This window comes from Neolamprologus brichardi, chromosome 20 (genome assembly GCF_056152115.1).
Source record: "Neolamprologus brichardi isolate AB-2024 chromosome 20, ASM5615211v1, whole genome shotgun sequence".
Taxonomy (NCBI): domain Eukaryota; kingdom Metazoa; phylum Chordata; class Actinopteri; order Cichliformes; family Cichlidae; genus Neolamprologus; species Neolamprologus brichardi.
This window is the reverse complement of record NC_142123.1, coordinates 23,695,315-23,716,667: the sequence shown is the minus strand read 5'-3', so window position 1 is coordinate 23,716,667 and position 21,353 is coordinate 23,695,315. Positions and strand designations below refer to the sequence as shown.

General features: G+C 39.2%; 1 protein-coding gene across 1 annotated transcript in view; it reads left to right on the top strand.

Moving 5' to 3' along the window:
• The window catches only part of LOC102786075 (cadherin-4-like), a 242,974-nt gene that overhangs the window by 192,557 nt on the left and 29,064 nt on the right, over positions 1 to 21,353 (top strand). The window contains exons 6-9 of the mRNA XM_006796486.3: positions 203 to 358; positions 9,540 to 9,684; positions 13,830 to 14,002; positions 20,534 to 20,671. Coding sequence (XP_006796549.2) covers positions 203 to 358; positions 9,540 to 9,684; positions 13,830 to 14,002; positions 20,534 to 20,671 — 612 coding nt within the window. The remainder of the gene's footprint in view (positions 1 to 202; positions 359 to 9,539; positions 9,685 to 13,829; positions 14,003 to 20,533; positions 20,672 to 21,353) is intronic.

Sequence of the window (21,353 nt, the reverse complement as noted above, 5' to 3'; positions counted from 1 at the left end):
GAATAATAAACACCTCACACTCAATACTGTACAAATAGAAGTAGGTTGCCAATGGAAACTATGTTTTTTGAGTGTAGCTTCCTGGATGCAAGAGAGAAATAAAGCCATAAAATAAATCAGGTTAAAGAAGCTGCAGAGATTAATAAAATGTAGTGTGTAGCTGGGATTGACTGAGCATTCCTTTTTCTTTGTTGGGATGCAGATTCGTTCCGACCAGGACCAGGACATCTCAATCCGGTACAGCATCACTGGGGTGGGAGCAGATCAACCACCAAATGAAGTATTCAGTATCGACCCTGTGCTTGGAAAGATGTTTGTCACCAAACCTCTTGATCGAGAACATCGCTCTTCATATCACGTGAGTGTCTTCTCCACACAAAATTGTGATTAATGGATATCCAGTTTGCACTTTTTCTTTACATGCAACATTATTGGGTAATAATATTGGTAATTCATCAAAGTCACATCCAGTCAAATTACTGTTCTCATGGCATGGTAACAGTAGCACATGACAGACTCACAGAAAGATGGAAATACCTGAACATTTAAGAATAGAAAGTAACACTTACTGCCCATTTAATTAGGTATACCTGATCAACTTCTTGTCAGCAGTTCTCGGGGCCAAAATGCCTTGTTGATCCCAAAGGTCACGGGATAATGGCCAGACTAATTCAAGTTGACAGGAAGGCAACAGTTATTCAAATAAGAACCAAGGTATGCAGAAGAGCATCTTTGAATGCACAATACTTCAAACCTTGAAGCAGATGAGCTAAAGCATAGATGACCCCAACACGTCTGTCAGCTAAGAACAGGAAACTGAGGCTACAGTTCACCACAACCAGACAGTAAAAATGACAAAACCATGTCTGATCTGATAAGTCTTGGTTTCTGCTGCAACATTCAGTTGTTAGGGTCAGAATTTGCCTTGCTTCAACCCTAAGTACCAACTGACTGACATCTGATGGCTGCTTTCAGCAAGATCAAATCATCTAAAACTGGTTTCTTGAACATGACAATGACTTCCCTGTACAAAAATAGCCTCCACAGTAAGGTTGGGCGATATGTAAAAATTTTGAAGCCAACAATTGTCAGTCCAATAACTGATGATAGGTATTATGTTTGCGCAGGCGCAGACTTTTTGATGGGCGGAGCAATGTAATCATGCACGGACTGATTTGCACATTTAGAATTTATAAGTTTTGTTTGGAGGGAATATTGGAGGGAATATTTTACCTTCTTTTCTTGTTTGTTTCAGTATTAATATAGCTACTTTTTGGATTATTCATTTATTTGAGATGCTGCAAATCGCACAAAAGATTTTACTGAGATTTTTTTTAATGTTCGCTTGAAGAGACATTTTGATTTTTAACTTACTTTTTGTTTAATTTTGTGTTTGTTGTTTGGTCGAGTGTGTATAACAGATAAACCCTGGAAGTGGCCTGTAAACACAGTTATAGTGGGAAAAGAAGCCCGTTTCTCTTTTGCTTCCCTCCCCATCATTGTGTAACACGATACTTTACCACTACTGAATGTAGAGAAAGTTAGGATCTTAGGCTTATGGTCTCTAGGAATCGACTAAGGAGCGAATGACACACAACTAAAAGAACAGTCAACATTTATTCAAAACAAAACCAAAAACAATCATCCAACAGTTCACAACAGTTCCAATAGTCTATATTTGTCAGTCCGTGTATTCAGTTTTAGAGTTCAGAGTTCAGTGTTCAGAGTTCTTTTCAGTCTTTTCAGTTCAGGTGTGTGAGTGTGTGTGTATAGTGTTAATGTTAGTAGTACTACCCGGGTAGTGTATTGTTCTGAGATCTCATAAGCTTATCTGTCAAGAAGTAATGCAGTTGTCACTTCTAAGTAGGCTGGAAATCTTTCCTGCATCGCAGCTGGGGATCCGGAATCCTGACTCGCAACTTTAGACTCCAACAAAAAAACCAACCTGCACAGGGCAGTGAACATATTTTACATGAATATCATATAACAACTTAATCAACACTAGTGACCAAATGTCTCTCACTCTTTGTATATAACAACTTAATGCAATCAATAATAAAATTAATCAAAGAACCTTAAAACAATTTCCACATCATACAAATTTAACTCAAATCTCATATTTTGTGAACAGCAGTCACATCAATCCAATGAATTAAGAGAATGTACGTTACTGATGCACGAGGAAAGTGCAAAACGTGGTCGCAGTACATTTTGGCCAAAGACTGCTCATATTTATCATCTCATTACAATAAATAAAACTTACCTACCAGCTTCCAAAGAAATATTTCCGATTGGTTTAAAACAGTCACAAGTGAAGAAATAAAAAGATAATACAGCACTTAAAAGGAACACATGAAATTTACATTATACAAAGCTAATGATTAGCTAACGATTAGCTTGCTATGCTAGCGCAGTTAGTCAACTCACCGGAAATGAACAAAAAACACAAAAACAGAGGTACATCGCATCAACAAAAAGTGTCCGCGTTTCCCAACAAGCGGAAGAGTAAAATCCAATTTGTGTCTTCACACATAACCTTTTTCTTGAACAAGGATTTAAGAAAAACTCGGTGAGTAGCTCCGACCAGCATACGTAGCCTTAGCGCTATTCTCCTTCTCTATAGTTCTCAACTCAAGTTCACAAGCACTAAACAATCTCATAGTGCCACCTACTGACATTCTTTGGTAAAAGCAGTTCATTTTCATGAGGCAAATTTTAGTGGGTTACAATTGTAAGGTTTTTTTTTAATTTAAACAAAATGTTTTTGGGTTTTTTCGGAACATAGGCTACTGCAGTTGTGTGCATTTGCTCACAGCTGCAAGAGGGTGCCATTAAAACAGCGCTATTATTTTTTCTGTTGACTGCTTCTCTTAGCTTCAACCAACATAATTAGCAAACTTACTCATGGGCAAATAAATAAATTGCTCTTGTAAAATCGATCTGCAAAAGGCTCAGCCTACGTTGATAGTCGATATATGTGTTCAGTCGCCCAACCTTACTCCACAGTCACCAGATCTCAGTCCAATAGAGCACCTTTGGGATGTGGTGGAACAAGAGAGTCAGATGATGGATGTGCAGCTGATAAATCTGCAGGAACTGTGTGATACTGTCTGGACAATATGAACCAAAATCTCAGAGGAATGTTTCCTGTATCTTGTTGAATCTGTACCATAAAGAATTAAGGAAGTACTGAAAGCAAAAGAGGGTCCTTCTAAGGATTAACAAGGTGAAACTAATAAAGTGAGCAGTGGGTATATATTTATCAATCAATGTTCTTATTCGCTTCTCTCCAGAGAATTAGATACTTTATGCTAACTGTATTATCTTCTGGCAATAAATTAGTCTTATATTTAGCTTACAATCATGAGAGGAATATTAAATATTGAAGTGATTATTAGCATCAATGTCAGCCTGTTAAGACTAACATTAGTTCTGTAGCCAGTGACTATTGATATCGGTAAATTCAAGTAGAACACATACTCTGGTTGTCTCATGGTGTGTGATTGACGCTTTAATGCTAGAATGTTTGTTTAACTTGTACATAACAGCATTTTAAGAATGTTTTTTGGCCCGATGCACCATGTAAAACCATCTTTTTTTTCAATGCACGCTGTGCATTTTGACAAAACACCAACATCTGCACTACCTCATTTGAATGAAACTTTCATCATGTTGAGCCTCTCCTGTCACCTTTGTGCTGTGCATGCTGTTCTAGGCATCAAAAATACGGAACAATCAGAAAAAATGCATTTCAATTGGAAACAGCTTGTTGTATTGCTGCTCAAGCTTATCTTTTCACGCATCTTTCTGCTGCTGTTGAAGGGAAACTGTGATGCAGTGAGCGACAGCACTGGGTTCATCAATTTAGGTTTCTATCATTGGTTTTCTCTCTCTCTCTGTACCTGCCACCATCTCTGTGCCTTTTTTTAATGGCACCTAGCCTGAGTTACAGTCATGGTAAGCTGGCAAATCTAACCTTTCAGTGGTAGGTGAGCAGATTTATACCCCAGAGAAGCTCCAATCAATGAAGTAATTTGTTAAGAAAGGAAGGCGCTTGCTAAAGGCTGCCTAAGTGAACTGCTTGTTTGTTTTTGAAGAAAAGTGTTTCTTGGAGGGGAATACAAAATGTGGTTGGAAACCAGATGAGACAAAGTAAAGATGTATGTTTAACAAGTTAAGAAAGGTGTTGCAGTTCACTTTAAAGGACCCTCGCTGTTATAGCAACAAATATGCAATTAAACAACATTGTATGAAACTCAAACGCTCTCAGCCCCTGAACAATAAAGCCAAGGAAAGTCTTGTTTATTGAGCATTGTTAACCAGAAAACGGCAACATACCTAAAGTTAGTACTTGACTTTGTGGTCTCGGTTTTGTTTACTTCATATTTCATGCAAGGACAGAACAAAGTTATGGTCTAGCTCTTTTTTATTTCAAAAGAATGAGCACTCTGAAATTCAAAACCAGCCATGCAACAAGATGCATTCTTATGAGGAAAAAAACCTTGAAGCTTCTGGGTCTGTTGTTATCTCTATCAGGACGCTGCCTCCTGCCAAATGCATAGCGCTGTCTGGTACGGTCTGTTTTCTCCCCCTCGCCTTTCAAGATAATAACTTTAATGTGGACCCAGAATTACATTTTGCCTTCTTTAAACATGGCGGTAATCTCTGACTCCTGCTGTTATTGAATTAGGGTGTGGGTTCATGTGGGATGGAGGGATGAAGGTGGGTGTAGATAAGGGGCCTGGCTCGTAGCCCGTTACAGCACAGTGAGATGTGATATGCGATGGCAGCACACGGATATTGGGTGCAGGACAGATCAGACAATGCAGTGGAAAAAGTAAAGTCAAATTAACCTCAGGGAGACCTGAAGATGCAATTTTGGTGGAGGTGCAGAGTGGAAGCAGACGGTGGAGAGGACAGAATGAGCAGCAGTGAAGAGGATCTTCACCTCTCTGAGGAGAAGAAGTCGATGGAGAATGCTTATTCTATTTCCTGCCACAACGAGCCTGAAGGCTGTTTCATATATCTGACACGCATGCTCCTACAGTGACCAGGTAGCTTTTTCCTATCAGGTAACGCTCATAAGAGAAGGATACCATTCCCTTGATTCATTCTACATGTTGAAAAAAAAATAGCTCTTGTTAAAATTGAGAATCTTTGTCTGTTCTCTCCATGTTTCAACTTTTCCCTCAGTCTTTTCCAGTTTAGTTTATCTTCGGTTCTGATGAATATCCTAACGATAATGTAGAGAGACCTTCGCCAGAAATTGATCGCTGACATTTGACCAGAATAAATATTTACAAGCCGGTGTTGTTAGGAGCAGGATGTAGATAAGATCAGATTTTTCTTCTTTTTTTTCCTCTTTACTTCATATGATATAAAGTAAACATCCCCGGTACTTCCACCTGACAGGAATATCGCTGAATAAGTCATGCTCAGGGATATAAACATTCCCAAGTTAAGTGAACTGAATGAAAACAGCTTTAGGGAAAAGTTCATTTCTAAATACCACTTCAGTCTGCTTGTTTGACCTTAAAAATAATTCAGGCATTTATTTAAACTCGACATTTCCCTGATAATGCAGATGTTTCCTCTTTTTTCCTTTTCTTTCAAACTGTTGGTTGTTTGGGAGGTTTTTCGCTCAAAAAGTGAAAGAAGTAAGGACACGTTTAACAGCATGTATTGATTTTAGTAATAACTTCATGTACAAAGTTTGTGAGAAATCCTAGTTGGTGAGTCCATTGATCTGAGCAAAGCTGAGTTGAATTTGAGATGGGTTGACCGTGTTTGTGGAGTTAGAGATGTGAAGAGATTTCAGGACTCTTTCAAACAAAACCAGACAGAATGTTGATCGGGGATCCAATATGGTGATTCTAAAACCGACTCCTTGCTTTTACAGTGGAGCCAACTTTCAAAAAAAATAAGATGTTTCTTGTTTTGCTCTTTGCTGAGATAAAAACTTTGGTGTGTAAGTGTAAAAGAGATAACGAGTTTGGAGAAATAACATAAGCATAAAGGCAATTTGTCTGAAAGAAAAATGTCCAGAATTTTTGTTTGGACTTTTATTCAATGTGGCTGTATGTTTAGGAAATATTTTATGGTTTTCTCTACTATAATTCAAAAACACAGATTTTATCAGCCTGTATAAACAGTGCAGAAGTGTTTTTGAGTTTGGCTCTAGAGGTCCACTGAAAAACACTTGCTTTCAGTTAATTGATGTTTTTATTTGTGTTGTTTTTTGCTTTGTTTGTACCTGACAGAAAGATATTTTAGATGTTGAGATTGTCCATCGCAGAATAACATTAGGGAGGTACCGTACCAGTTTGATTTCTTTGGTGTGAGATGTGATGGCGCAGTATGAACCAATATCATAATTTAATCGAAATAAATTCTTGCGATTTTTATTTTGTTTTGATAGAAACAAAATGAGTTATTATATTTAGGAATATAACATAATACCTTTCTCCAAATATATATCAAGCAAACAGCAGTTCTACCGTAGCAGTCGCCATTCGCTGTCACAACCATCTGCTTCTTATGCACACACATGTCCTTCATGATTTGATTTAACCACTCTCCTAACATCGCTTTCAGTTATTGTTGGGAAATGGGTGGCATCAAGGTCCTTTAGTAAATTGCTGGGCTACAAATCTTCATGACACAATGCCTCAGTGTCTTCATGACATACCAGTAGAAACAGATTGAATAAACATGAATTCTTTTGAAAGGCTTACCAGGAGATAATATCGTCACTCTGAAAAGAACATAGCCTATGTTTGTAATGGTAAAACTGCTGGAACACCGTCTTGTGGACAGATCAAAACAAAGTGGAGATATTTGGCTATAATATATGATGCTGTGTTTGATAAAAAGGAAATGCAGCATATTAGCACAAACACTTCATATCAGCTGTCAGGGATTGTGGTGGAGGGCTTGTTTTGCAGTCACAGGACTGGGCACCTTGACATTATTGAGTAAACCATGAACTCCTCTGTATACCAAAGTACTCTAGAGCAGCGGTCCCCAATCCCCGGGCCTCGGACCGGTACCGGTCCGTGAGTCGTTTGGTACCGGGCCGCGAGAGTTGAGGCTCAGGTGTGAAATGTATGGTTTTCAGGGTTTTTATCGGTTTTCAGCGTTATTTTGTTATCGTTTTGATCGTTTACTCGGTTTTCCTGGGTCTTTTCACGTGTGTTATAAATAAATCTTCTTTTTTTCAGTACCGGTACTAGTTTTATTTTGTTGTATTTATCCGCGACACCTTAAAGGCCAGTCCGTGAAAATATTGTCGGGCATAAACCAGTCCGTGGCACAAAAAAGGTTGGAGACCGCTGCTCTAGAGTCAAAAGTGAGGCCACTGATCTAGCAGCTAAAGCTTGGCAAAAATTGGTCAAGCAACATGGCAATGAAGGACATTGAAGCTAAAGACACCAGCAAATCTAACAGGATGGTTGAAAGAAAAGACTCAAAGTGTTGCAGTGGTCCAAACAAGACCTCAACCTGACATTTCCTGATAAATATTGTGTCTGGACCTTAAGAGAGCTGTGTATAAATAAATGATAAACTGAAGAAACGTGATAAAGAAGAGTTGGCCACAATGATGGGACAAATTAGAAAACAATAATAAGGAAAATGATTACGTCAAGCTACTAAAGGTAGTTCTAGATTCTGCTGGATCATGAGATGCATTTAGCTCTTTACAGGACTGTCTTGTTAAAACTCTCTTTTTCATATCATAACTATATATATTGGCTAATTAATTAATTTAGTGCCAAATCCTTGCAGTACTGTTTATGACCCAGCAAACAGAGCAGCTTCTGTGTAAACATTCATGTCGCTAAAAACTGTGAACTCGCGATCATAAATGAAGCCGAGTCAATTACTGTGACAACATTTTTGTCAGCTTTTATTTTCTGTCATCTTGATTTTGGTGGCTGTCATAGGGCACTGCTTAGACAGACGTTAGCGAGTAAATCAAACAGAATCTGTAAACACGGTGGTTTTAAAATATGATGGTCCATTTCCAGTAGAAAGGAAATCTTGGTGTAGATCAATTTAATTTAGAAAGTATTGGCAAATCTTAGATTAGATACATTCTCAGAAAATAAATGTGTTATTGTGCCTCTAGTGATACGACTTATTGCTGAGGTAGTGCTCTCTAAGGTGTTGCTGTTGTAGTTTATCCTCTAGACAGAGACCAGGCTTGAACCTCCAGAACAGTTTTATACATTTTTAAAGAATGTGGGACATTAATTTGTTTTGTGTCATTATTCATTAAATGGACAATAGACTGGCATTTGTACAGTGTCTTTCTAGGCCTGCTATCTACCACAGACTTAACCTACTGTACTAGGGATGAATATCGTTTAGGTTTTATCCAATACCGGTGCCAAACCGGTACTTTTGAAACGGTGCCGGTGCTTAAACGGTGCTCAAACCGGTGCTTAAAGAATGGAGAACACAAAATTGGTCCAAAAACCTCTCATGTTCAGCTGTTTTTTTGTAAAAAGATAACAATGTTAGCCTTTTCTGCAGCTATGGGGCATATATGGTATCACTCTTGGCTGGAAGCAGTGCTTAAACAATGGAAAAAACACAAACGTTGTCCAAAAACCTCTAATGTTTAACTGTTTTCCACTTTTTCTTTGGTCATTTTAGCCTTTTTGGCCAGGGTGAAGGGAATATCTGCCATCAAACAAGAAAACAGCCGCATGTAGCTATGATGATGTTTGCTAGTTAGTTAGCCTACTCAACGTAAATTACACACGAACAACATTAAGCTACTCACGCAGAGAAGAACGGCTGCTGCTGCCATCATCATCCGTCATCATTTCTGCTACACTGGCAGGGCTAGGGGCCAGGACTGTACTCTTTGGGTTTTTGGGGGATGTTGCTAACTCCGGGTCCGATAACAGGCAACCCACCCGCAGTAGATGTGCACGGTGTGAGGTCTTGCAGCAAGCTATCAAATACGGTGCATTTTTCGGCTTTTAAAAAAAAATGTATATTTTGCTGTGAAGTACAGCCAGACTTTTGACCGCTTCGCCTTGGGCATTTTTAATCTGTAGCTCTGCTCTAAAAGAACGTACGTACCTGGACCCGCCTACTATCCTCGGAAACGTAAAATGATTGGCTAAATGTTTCACCCATTATTTTTCTCCGTATTAGTAAAAGAAGCGCTCATCAAAGCCTGATTCTAAATGCTAAATGATTTATCATTTGTTTATCCTCCCATAATAACAGTTCATGCAGGAGCGCAGTCTGAGTTCATCACTCCCACAAAATATACTATATTTTAAAGATGAGCATGAAAATTCAATATGCCCCAGTTCTACAAGTGGGTTGAAACAGCAGGCAGTGAAACAGGGCAGCGGCGACACCGAGATGCTGGAGGTCGAGGTGGCAAAATTGGCATTCTAAATAGATGTGTACAATGTGAGAAGACTGAGGCATATTAGGTGTGTATGACCATGAGTAGCATATGTTTATCTATAATCATTATCTATAATCTGAACATGTTTTTTCTGTTTCCTTCCTAGCTGCGAGCCCATGCTGTGGACATGAACGGCAACCAGGTTGAGAACCCTATCGATCTGTACATCTTTGTCATCGATATGAATGACAACAGACCCGAGTTCAAAAACCAGGTCTACAATGGCTCTGTGGATGAAGGCTCGAAACCAGGTAATAAATTATAGATGGATAAAAACAATTGATACAATTACAATATAAACTTTTTTTTTTGTTTTAAAAGTCAAGAAATTTACGGGTGAACAGAAAAAAGAACAGCGAGTATATCAGGAGAGATTGGTGTTGTTAAAAGTATGACTACACCAGTGAATCTTTGATGCAACAGAGAATTTTCCATTCCCCTTGATTTAGCAGACGGACAGAGAATCGGTCTCATAGAGTGGCTTTTCATTTAGCCTGGTGCAGCAGTGGTCATAAACCAAAGAGGGTGCTCAGGCTGGAGAGGAGATTGAGGATTAAATGTACCACGCTGTAGCACCACTGGGTCATTTTATGTCTAACCTCAAAGCGGAAGAATCACAGAGATGAGCTCTCTGTGTGCAAGCGTGTGTGAGTTTGAACCCGATGAGCCAGAGTTTATTGCACCAGAGGTGATCTCAAAAGGTGTCCAGGTGCTCAATACCTTTTCTTTCTGTTTTGCTTTCTTTCCTTCTTACTTTTGTCACACCTCACTTTTATTATCTTTTCTTTTCCTTTTTTGATTTCCTTTCCTAAACGATACCATCCCTGTTGCCCGAGCCTCGCCTCACACGCCATACAAGTCCCTGTACGGCATGCATGACATTCAGTTGAACAATAATCATAAAAAAGAGAGTTTTAGAATTTAGAGCTCCAGTGGTTTCAATGGAAGGGCAATTACAGACTTGAATTAGTTTGCAAATTAAAGAGTCATTATGGGGACCTAATCCTGTCAGGCACAGCTTAGGATCCCCATACAAAGGGTCCACATTAAACCCCCTAAGACTGCAGCTTAATGAAATTACCCCGGCGATGTGTGACACATTGTGATTCTAAATCTCCTTCACTCTATCCCCACATCTCTTAAAAAAAAAAAAAAAAAATGATGGGTGGAGGATTGATAGTCTCTCCACTTGGAATCACACCAAATATGGAGTCTGTCCTCTATTTCCCTCTTTCCCTCTCCCTCTCTCTGTTCCTAACAGCTTTTTTGTTGTCTCGCTGAGAGGCCTTCAGAGTACTCCCTCTGGCCGAGTCATTGACAAATGTTGCTTTGAAATGTAATGAAGTTTGAAATGGGAGCTGCGGTTACAATTATCCTCGGACAGGGGCTGTCACTGGCATGATATCACTATCTCTGGCAATTAGAATTGGCTACAAGAGAGGCAGAACAAGAGGGAGAAAGAGATGGAGAGATTGGGTGACAGGCAGTGATCCCACAGAGTTATACAAGTATACCGGGGAAGGAACCTAACAAGTGTTGCTTTCGTGAGAGATTAGACGCTTATTCTCTGCAACACAAATGCGTCATAATCAGTTTTTATTATTAGTTTTTAACATATCCTTTAAATATAAAAAACATCATCTTTATAACATATGATTTTAATAATATTTGCATGTATATATACTTTTGTGTTTGATTTTCTAGTATTTGTCCAAGTCGTTATTTACAAAACAGCTACCCGTATTTTTGTTCTGTTGGCGTAGATTTCTAAGTACCTGACCCATTCATTAAAATTATATTAAATAATGTTTCTATGAAAATTACATTTATATAGATGCAGCAATTTAATCCGTTATTACATCTTAGTAAAACAATAGAATGTAATTGTAAAATTATAGTCCACATGGACATAAGTAGTAATCACAGGATAATTTCCCTACAGTTCCAGTGTCTCTGTCACGAGTGTGCTTTTTTAATATATTATACAGTCACGTGAAAAAGAAGGTTTTCACAGTCCTGTGACAGAGTCTATGGTTACTGCTTTCATAGGAAGGTAAGAAGTAGCCATGTGCTGCTCATCAAATACACTCCATTAATTGACTGATGAGCAAGTTCAATTCAATTCAATTCAATTTTATTTATATAGCGCCAAATCACAACAAATGTCGCCTCAAGGCGCTTCATAGATACAGAGAAAAGCCCAACAATCATATGACCCCCTATGAGCAAGCACTTTGGCGACAGTGGGAAGGAAAAACTCCCTTTTAACAGGAAGAAACCTCCGGCAGAACCAGGCTCAGGGAGGGGCGGCCATCTGCTGCGACTGGTTGGGGTGAGAGAAGGAAGACAGGATAAAAGACATGCTGTGGAAGAGAGACAGAGATTAATAACAGATATGATTCAATACAGAGAGGTCTATTAACACATAGTGAGTGAGAAAGGTGACTGGAAAGGAAAAACTCAATGCATCATGGGAATCCCCCGGCAGCCTACATCTATTGCAGCATAACTAAGGGAGGATTCAGGGTCACCTGGTCCAGCCCTAACTATATGCTTTAGCAAAAAGGAAAGTTTTAAGCCTAATCTTAAAAGTAGAGATAGTGTCTGTCTCCCGAATCCAAACTGGAAGCTGGTTCCACAGAAGAGGGGCCTGAAAACTGAAGGCTCTCCCTCCCATTCTACTTTTAAATACTCTAGGAACAACAAGTAGGCCTGCAGAGCGGGAGCGAAGTGCTCTAATAGGGTAATATGGTACTACAAGGTCATTAAGATAAGATGGGGCCTGATTATTTAAGACCTTGTATGTGAGGAGCAGGATTTTGAATTCAATTCTGGATTTAACAGGAAGCCAATGAAGGGAAGCCAAAACAGGAGAAATATGCTCTCTCTTTCTAGTCCCTGTCAGTACTCTTGCTGCAGCATTTTGGATTAACTGAAGGCTTTTCAGTGAGTTTATGTGTGATCACCTTAAAAGCATAGGCAGTTTTTCGTTCTGGAGCATTTGAAAAAAGCAACTGCTTTAAACCAAAAGCTTAACCAATGACTTAGGGCTGGGCGATATGGCCTAAAATTCATATCGCGATATAATTTGAAGCATGTGCAGTAACGATATATATCACGATATATTCTTTTCTTCTGTATAACCTATTTTCCACACTATAAAGTACACTTAAAATCCTTTAATTTTCTCAAAAATCAAGAGTGTGCCTTATGTATGAATTGGGGTTGTGCTTACTGACCTCGAACCGATTTTGCTGTGCAGAAATCTGTTAAAAAATGTTTTAGTACAACTTTGGTAAGCCGCACTGCTTGCTTGATGGATTGTCAGAGCATTACGGCTGCCGTAGTGAGGGTCTTCGCGGAGTAATCTGGGTCCAAAACTCCGTCCGCTTCAGGTCCCAAAGTCAAACGAACACTAAGAGTTAAAAACGGTCTAAATTCTTTCATCTTTAATAAAATCATCAGCGTTGCTGCTTTATAGGGTGTAACAATTAAGTTTAACATCCAGGCATCCATGAAAACAGAATTTATTTCATTTAACAGAGTTAGACGTTAACAGGAAGTTAGCTCGGTAGTTTACACCAAACATTTCATACCATGTTCTGACAGAGATTTTTGAAACTAATTAAAACGTACAGCTCTGCTACCACTTCCAACATAAGTGAAGACAGAAAACTAAACAGCAGTGGCGTTTGCAGGGTTACTGAAGTTGGACTACCTGGTATATAATGTTGTGCTACGTGATTGCTAGCGACACAGCTATGTTAGCATAACATTAGCACAGTGAAGCTGGAGGATGAACACCAACTTTTTTTCCACTCGATAAAAGTTAACGTGAGGGATTCTGGTGGTTAGGGACAAATGCAATCGCATAGCAGGATGCTATACACGGGCCAAACTTCAGTCAGGAGAACAACTGAGATTATTCATCCACAATACGAGGTTAGTTATTAATATACTGCAACAACATGGGAATAGAGCAGCTGCCAGAGAATTCAACATTAACGAATCGCAGTTTTTGGCTTTCCCCATATTTTAAAAGTGCTTCATCTCTTTGCTATGACTGTCGCCCAGCCTAATTTGCAGATGATAATGGTTGTAGCCGCTGCGATGCTTTCAACCAAAACAGGCGCAGCTTGATGACATCATCAACAGAGCGATATAGTCAAAATCTCTATCGTTGGCCAAATATATATTGTTTCTATCGTATATCGTTTATATCGCCCACCCCTACAATGACTATTGGTAGTAGACAGAGGGGAGGTCAAGCTTCACCATGTATCAATCAAGTTATTTACAAAGATAGCTATAATAAGCCACTGTAATGGTTGGTAGTTGATCGATAAAGAGTATGCCGGTGGACATAAATGCTGACAAATTTTCTGTTTTTCATCAGGAACATATGTGATGCATCTGTCAGCATTTGATGCAGATGACAACACCACAGCTAATGGAATGGTGCGCTACCGGATCCTGTCCCAGACACCGCACAGTCCGATCCCTAACATGTTTACCATCAACAGCGAGACCGGAGACATTGTGACAGTGGCGCCTGGTCTTGATCGAGAGGTTGGTCTTCTCTCTCCTGACGCATTCATCAACTGGTACCACTTTATAGTAACAGGTTTTAATAGATAGTAAATCTTTAATGTGAAGTAACTCTTTTCAGTCAACAACACTGACATTTTAATTAATGTTTACTAACTGATTAATATACAACCTTTTAATAGTATGTGATTGTCATTGTAAAGTGGTAACTGATTCATAAAAATTTCTTGGCTGATAAATACTGTTTGATACATCTATAGCTATTTTTGAATGGCTAGTATAAAGTTAAAACTGGTGTTAAAATACTTGTTTTGAAGCTGCATAGGTTTGCGGGTGGTGTAAATCAGTTACAGTTATTTACTTGTTCGGGAATGTGAGTAAATAACTGTAATTTGACATCTTAGTTTAAAACAAATAATGTATTTTACTTTTTTTCAGCTCTTTTGAAAAACAGTTCATCTGAAAATTTATGGATAACAACAGTAATTATGTTTTGGCATTACAATTATCCTTTTAATTAAAGCATACTGGTGGATTAACCATTGCAGAGACATGAAAAAGTATTTCAGCAATTACCATTAACATTCATTTAGAGCAGCTGTGGCATAAACCTTACACTGGATGGTGGTGAATTTAATTTATTTCGTGTTTGGGAAAGTTTGGAGGGGCACTTGTTTTACTGCTGTTAAAAACCCTCCGGCTTTGACTAAATGCAATATTTAAAACTCGGGGAACTGAGATATGCGTACTGATCGATAAAAAAAACCCTTTATCACAAAATAACAATAGCTCTTTATTTATCATTAGCAAATGTTATAAGTGCAGATCTCATCAGACTGTAATTGTCTCTAATCAACTGTGATGTCATATTTATTACTATATAGAATGCATAGGATAATGTATTTGTTACACAGACTGGAACAATTTTTTAAAAATCATCATTTCATAACAATATAACAATGAAATGACCATTTAACTAGTTTTAATTGCCCATTAATTTACGAAAAAGCTTATTATATATAAGCTTTTATTTTCTATTGTTAGGTAAATACTTTTTCCATTTAAAAAGCACTGCCAGGTGCCTAATGAGCCTTCTGCTGGAGGTTTCTTCCCTTTAAACTGGAGTTTTTCCTTCCCACTGTTGCCAAGTGCTTCTCACAGGGTATCACCTGACTGGTGAGGTTTTCTCTCAAATATTATATTGTCTTTTCTTACAATATACATTTTCCTCGAGACAGCTGTTCCTGTTAATTGGTAATTGGTGTGACAAAGGATGATAAAACAATTTTTAGTCATACAGTGTGCGAACCCTTGCATTGCTGCACAATGTCTGAATGAGCCATACCTGGTCAAAAGGAAGACATTTGTATCTGTGTTCATGGAGCACAGTTCCTAATAAAATTGTTTACTCTGATGACATCCTAAGATATGACTTTCAAATGTTACGGTGCCATTTGTCCCCACACACACGCACATAAGTCGTCTTTTTTTTACATTAAATTGTCTACGGTCACCTTGTTTGTGGAGCTCTAAAAGTTGTGACAAGATCCAAATGTGTTTATTCTCACAACATGGATGTGCCAGTGACAACTCTGCAAAGAAATCTCCGAGACAGATCATCCTCCCAGACTGTCACCAGTGACAGACCTATTAACAACACATCACGCAGCAGTGGGCTGCTCGTGAGTGTGCGTGTGTGTGTGTGGTGTTTGTGTGGTAAAGATAGAGTGGAAATATCTCAGATAGAATGCCCTTGACACCTGTCAGACAAACACAAAAGCCCATAATCACATCTACACTCGATAAAACACAGGCAATAGAGTGAAAAAACGAAAACTGAAGGGAGCAATAGAACAAAAACTGAGCTGGTAAGGTGGGTTATTACAATGAGGGGGGAGTAAGTGTGTGAATTTGTTAGTGAAGATAGTGTGATGGAGACAGAGAAGCAGGATGAGACATGATGGTGCCAGAGGGAGAGAGGTACAAGGGGAGCATAGACTAAAAATGTCTCAGCTGAACCGCTTTTCTTTTTGCTCTGGTTTATCAGTACACTGCTAATCCACACAGTCACCCCTAAACGTAGGATTACACTCTTGGCACCCCTAAACACACGCATGCACACAAACACACACACACACAGACAAGATTGTACTTCAAAGAACTTGTGTTGAGATAATTATTTCCCTTGCCCATAACCTTTTTAATAACATATGTTTTTCCAGGTTAGTATCACTGGGATCAGCGTTCTCGCTTTCACTTCCTTTTCAGATCATATCTGCTTACTTTACAATCAGACAACAGCCACGTGTAAATATAATATGCACAAGCTGGTCATATTCCCAACAAGATGAAAGCTCATCTAACTCTTCATCTTCCTGCTACTTTCCACAAACTTGACAAAAACACTACAGGCAGACCTACGTCAGCAAAAGAAAAAGTCAAGCCAACAGAGAATCATCCCTCCATCCAACCTGGGACCTGTCATATTTTCAGAAAAATCTACTAACCCCATTTAGCATTGATGTCAAATTACAGTAAGGCTAGTAATACAGACATTTTTAATGCTTTTCGATGCCATGTCTAAGACCCATGAGCAGATTTCATTAACCAGATAACACATCAGTACTGCATGTTGATACCAGGTGCAAATGAGGCTCGTAAATCTTCAGAAAAGAGACTAAGGGAAAACAATAGCTACACATTGCCTCTTTTCCCTTTAAACATCATCATCCATACATTTTCTAGCACTCATCTACATCCCGGCCCCAGGTTTACCTTTCACACTAGCCCAGAAAATGTTTTTAACCTCACACCAACAGTTAACACTCCTAAATTGAGAATGAACCAAAATGCATTGTTCAAGGCAAAGTCGATTTCCTTAGATTAAAAGAGTCTCTGCAAATCAATACATTGTTGATAAGTGACAAAATTTAAACCCATTTGAAAACCTTTGGGAACACTCTCCACCTCCACTATCCAAACAACAAATGAGGGCATCACTTTTGGAAGAATGGGATGTAAGTGGAGTCAACAAGACTAAATTTCATTCCAATGCTGGTGTTAAATTAACTCCTGACTCTGGGGAAGAGACTGATAATCAGTATTTTGTGTCAGCCTCAACTTAAGCGTTTCTTTTCTGACTTTGTAAAATAAAATGCAACACATAAATATACCCAAGAATATAGATTTATTGAACTTGTATTTATTAGTAGAAGAATAAATTCTAAATAAAGTTATACTCATTTTCTTTACCTAATTTATTTGTGGTAGTCATGTCAGTCTAGTGTGAGACTAGGGTAAGGCCACTGCATACTGCTGCCTTTTACGACTTTACAGTTTCTCCTTTCCTTGCGGTCACTGTGTGAAAGCATACACTCAAATGTGCACCTCCTTAGACACATGTGGGTGAAATGGTGAAATGAAATGAAATTGGCAACAATTTCAACTTATGTTACTGTAAGTATGACAAAACAATCTCCCAGCAAATCAAGAGCACAACAGAAATAGAGCAAGAAGCTAGAGAAAGCACCATTTTCAGCCTTTTTACTTATCCAGTAATATGATAAATATCCCAGACTACAGTTAAGTGAAAATATATATATGCCAAAAGCTGTTGACGTAACAGCCATGAAAAGCCTCCAAACTGCTGACCCTTTGCAGTTAGCTTTCTTCAGGCAATGCTCTCTCTCTAGCAGCTAGTGCACTGCTGGTGACAGGTGGCGTCTTAAAGCCAAAGAGCCAGAGCAATATTGAATTAAGTGGATCGGCTCATAGATCTTTCCCCGCTGTCAACAACGCCTAATCCAACTTTTTGAATCAGGATTAGAACAATATCCAAACCATATATCAACATGTTAACATGTCATCAACAGTTAACACAAAACCAGTTAACTATTGGTTCTAAGATGTTACATAACCAGTTACTACTAGTCCAGTGTTGGCACTGGGAGAGAACCCATCTTTCTCTTTGTGAAAAGATATTTTAAACAAGCAAGTTGAAGAGCAAGTCTCATGGCAGCCCTACTAACCAGCTTGGTTCTGCTCGACTTTCAAGCAGAAAGGTGTATGCACGCTGAGTCAGTGTAAGCTAGCAGAGCTATCATTTGCCACATTAAGAAAAAAATAAAACAAACAAACAAACAAAAAATAAAATTAGGTGCACATTCGTATATATGGTGTAGCTATGTACAAGTATTTCAGTGACACTGATTTGATTATTTAAAAATGAAATTAAGTGTCTTAAATAAACTCAGGAAATTTGTGTTTGGTTGATTATTTCTTTGTTTTAAAAATGTCTCTTGGCCTTAAATCTTATACTGCTGGAAAGACTGTTTATTTCTCCTTAAATGGTGCCACACATGGAAGTCAGTAGCCATTCATAGCCACGACAGCCTGGCACATCCTCGTCATGCTGGTCACCAGCTTGGTCACACACTGCTGTGGGATGGCATCCCTTTTCTCAACCAGCAAGTCAGCCAATGTGGTTGTGTTGGTCACTCTGGCACGAACAACATGCCCAGGCTGATCCCACAAGTGTTCAATGGGATTGAACTCAGGACTGCAGACAGAACATTCCATCCTCTTGACTCCCTGAGTGCTGATGGGATGAGAAAATGTCGTTTTGTGACACCTATTCGTGTCCTGTCTCTGACATCCCCTGTTATATGGAACTTAGCCTTCAATTTAGAGATGGTACTTGGTGTCACTCCAAATAATGCTGCAACTTTCCGGTGAAATACCACCTTGAAGTTGTTCTACAGCACCTGCTTATCCAGCAGACACCAATTGGCATACACATTTTGTGTTGAATTGTATTAGCTTCTTCTGAAGGATGTCAGAACTCAGTCATGTAGGAGGGTCTAAGAAGTGAAACATCAGCTGTGGTGGTTCAGCACTCTGATTATGATCTCTTCTGGATGCCACTTATGTCATGCCAGAAGAAGACCCTGGGGTAGACCCAAGAACTACCCCACCTACCCCAATCTGCACTTAGATTGCCTCCTCCACCACCTGGACAAGGAACTGGATGTTGCAGAAAATTAATGGATATGTATGATGGATGAATATGTGCAACTACTTTTCAAATAAACTTGTGTGCAAACAGTTTCTCCAGCATATAAACGCATATTTCAGTGTCCCAGCATTTTTCCTAGACGGCAGATAAAAGTCTTAACCTTGCCAGAAAAAAGTACCTTCTGTACTGTACATAAACTTCACAGGAAGAATTCGACGATGCACACTGCAGTGTTTACCTGGTCCACTTTTAGTCAGCACTTTAGCCCTTTGAAACTTGGAAAGTTTCTGCACCTCCCTTCTCTTCTTGGACTGGAGTGTTGGAGGTGTTAGGCGCTAGGAAAAAAAAGCACGATTTATTTTTGGTATTATCCCTCCCTTGTGCCTCAGTTGCATCCCCTGCCGCCTCTTATCCTATCTTCTGTTCTTTACTTTTGAAATGTCTTCTTCCTCTTCTTTGTAAACTCCCACACTGATTCTCTTTTAAAGATTTCCACTGGTCTGCAGTGGACTTTTAAGAGCTTGTTGACAGTAACAGACCTTAGTACTCCAGAGAAGACTGGCTATGCTGCGGTGTTGTTGCAGCGCTGAGAGGTTCAGAGGAGCGCTACATAATTACTCCCTTGTCTAATTAGTGAGAGTGTTGTGTACACGCTGTACACAGGCTGATGGGACAGTCAAGCAAGCAGAAGATATGGAGAAAGAGAGGTGTGTGTATGTGTTTGTGGATGCTTGTGTGTATTTACGGGTGTTAATGAGAGTGTGTGTACAAGGTTGGAGTTCAGCATCTCATCTAGCATCAAGATGAGAGGAACTGAGAGAAGCTGTCTAATCCTCCTGATGTGGCGTCCTGGCCTAATTGGGATATTTACTCGGTAATTAGCAGGTGAGAGAGACACTGGGAATGTAATTGGGAATCTCAATGACGAGACACATTATCCAGACAGTCAGCTTCTGGGCTCCATCCTTCCTGCAGCCCATTAACTGCACCCTGGGACAGAAGAAGAGACAGGGGAAGCCAAGAACAGAAGGAGGGGAAAATGGTGAGAAAGGAGGTACATGGCTGAGAAGAAAAACAAGAAATATTTCAGCATCCACTGAAGTGACACTATGTCATTTCAAGAAATGAAACGGCATTTATCATTCCCTCATATTATTGCCCCATAGATAGTCTATTAATCTCTGTCAGTTGGATCATTGTCTTCACATCTGTCCATCAGTGGCGCTGAATAAGCGATGCCTTTGATAACTTTGATGGCATGCTGTACCAATGGGGAGGCTTCACAGTGGTGCCTTCAGATGGTCTGAAGTCTGGATACGTTCCAGTGAAGAGATTTCAACTCAGTCAAATGAAAGACTTCACCCTTGTGATTTTGTGTTTCAAATAAGACTGTAGACAGTCACTATAGAAGAGAACGCAGGCTCAGCTTCTTTTCCCCCATGGGAGTCACAGTCTGCGACTGCTGCTGTAGTGAGAGGGAGCTTTTTGCAGATGAATAACCGCACACTGTTGTTTTTTTCTATTACTGTCTTTTACAGAAAGTGTCCCAGTATACCATTATCGTGCAGGCCACGGACATGGAGGGCAACCTGAACTTTGGCCTTTCCAACACAGCCACTGCCATCATCACTGTCACGGACATCAATGACAACCCTCCCATGCTGACCTCCAGAACTGTGAGTTATTACAAATGAGGTAATGGGCAATGGGTAACAGTTCAAAGAAATAGAGGAGTTGGGTTAAGAGAAGAGGGCGGGAATCATATGTTGGAGAAGAAAAAATCATAAAAAAAGAAATATATCAGAAGAAGAAGGGGGAGACATAGAGGGAGGAAAAATTGAAAAAAGAGGAATCTACACTGTTATGTCGTTACAAGAAAAGATTTACACAAGGACAGTGAGGGGGACTTATAAAGGATAATTGCTCATTTGCTTGTAGAGAGCTGAAACACAAACACATGCGAACACACATACTCGTGCACGCGCACTCGTGAGGAATAACAGATCCATATCATTGACTTTCATGAGCAAGAAAACTAGAGCCAGCAAATGGTTAATGATTGTTGCCATGATAGTGATATTTAGAATGATGATTACATTGCAGAAGGTCATTACTGAGAGCCAAGTAAAAATTAAAAATCCAAAGTACTGCAATATATGTAATATATTGCTGGTGGTGCCATTCTGGAACATCATCACTAAATCAATTAGTGATTCAGGTTATTTCTACTTTCACTTGCACATATATAGATTTTATATAGTATATATATGTATATATATATCTGTAAAATGCATAAATGTTTGAGACATTTGAGACAGCAGCTCAATCATTTTTTATACTTATAGCTGTAAACAAAAA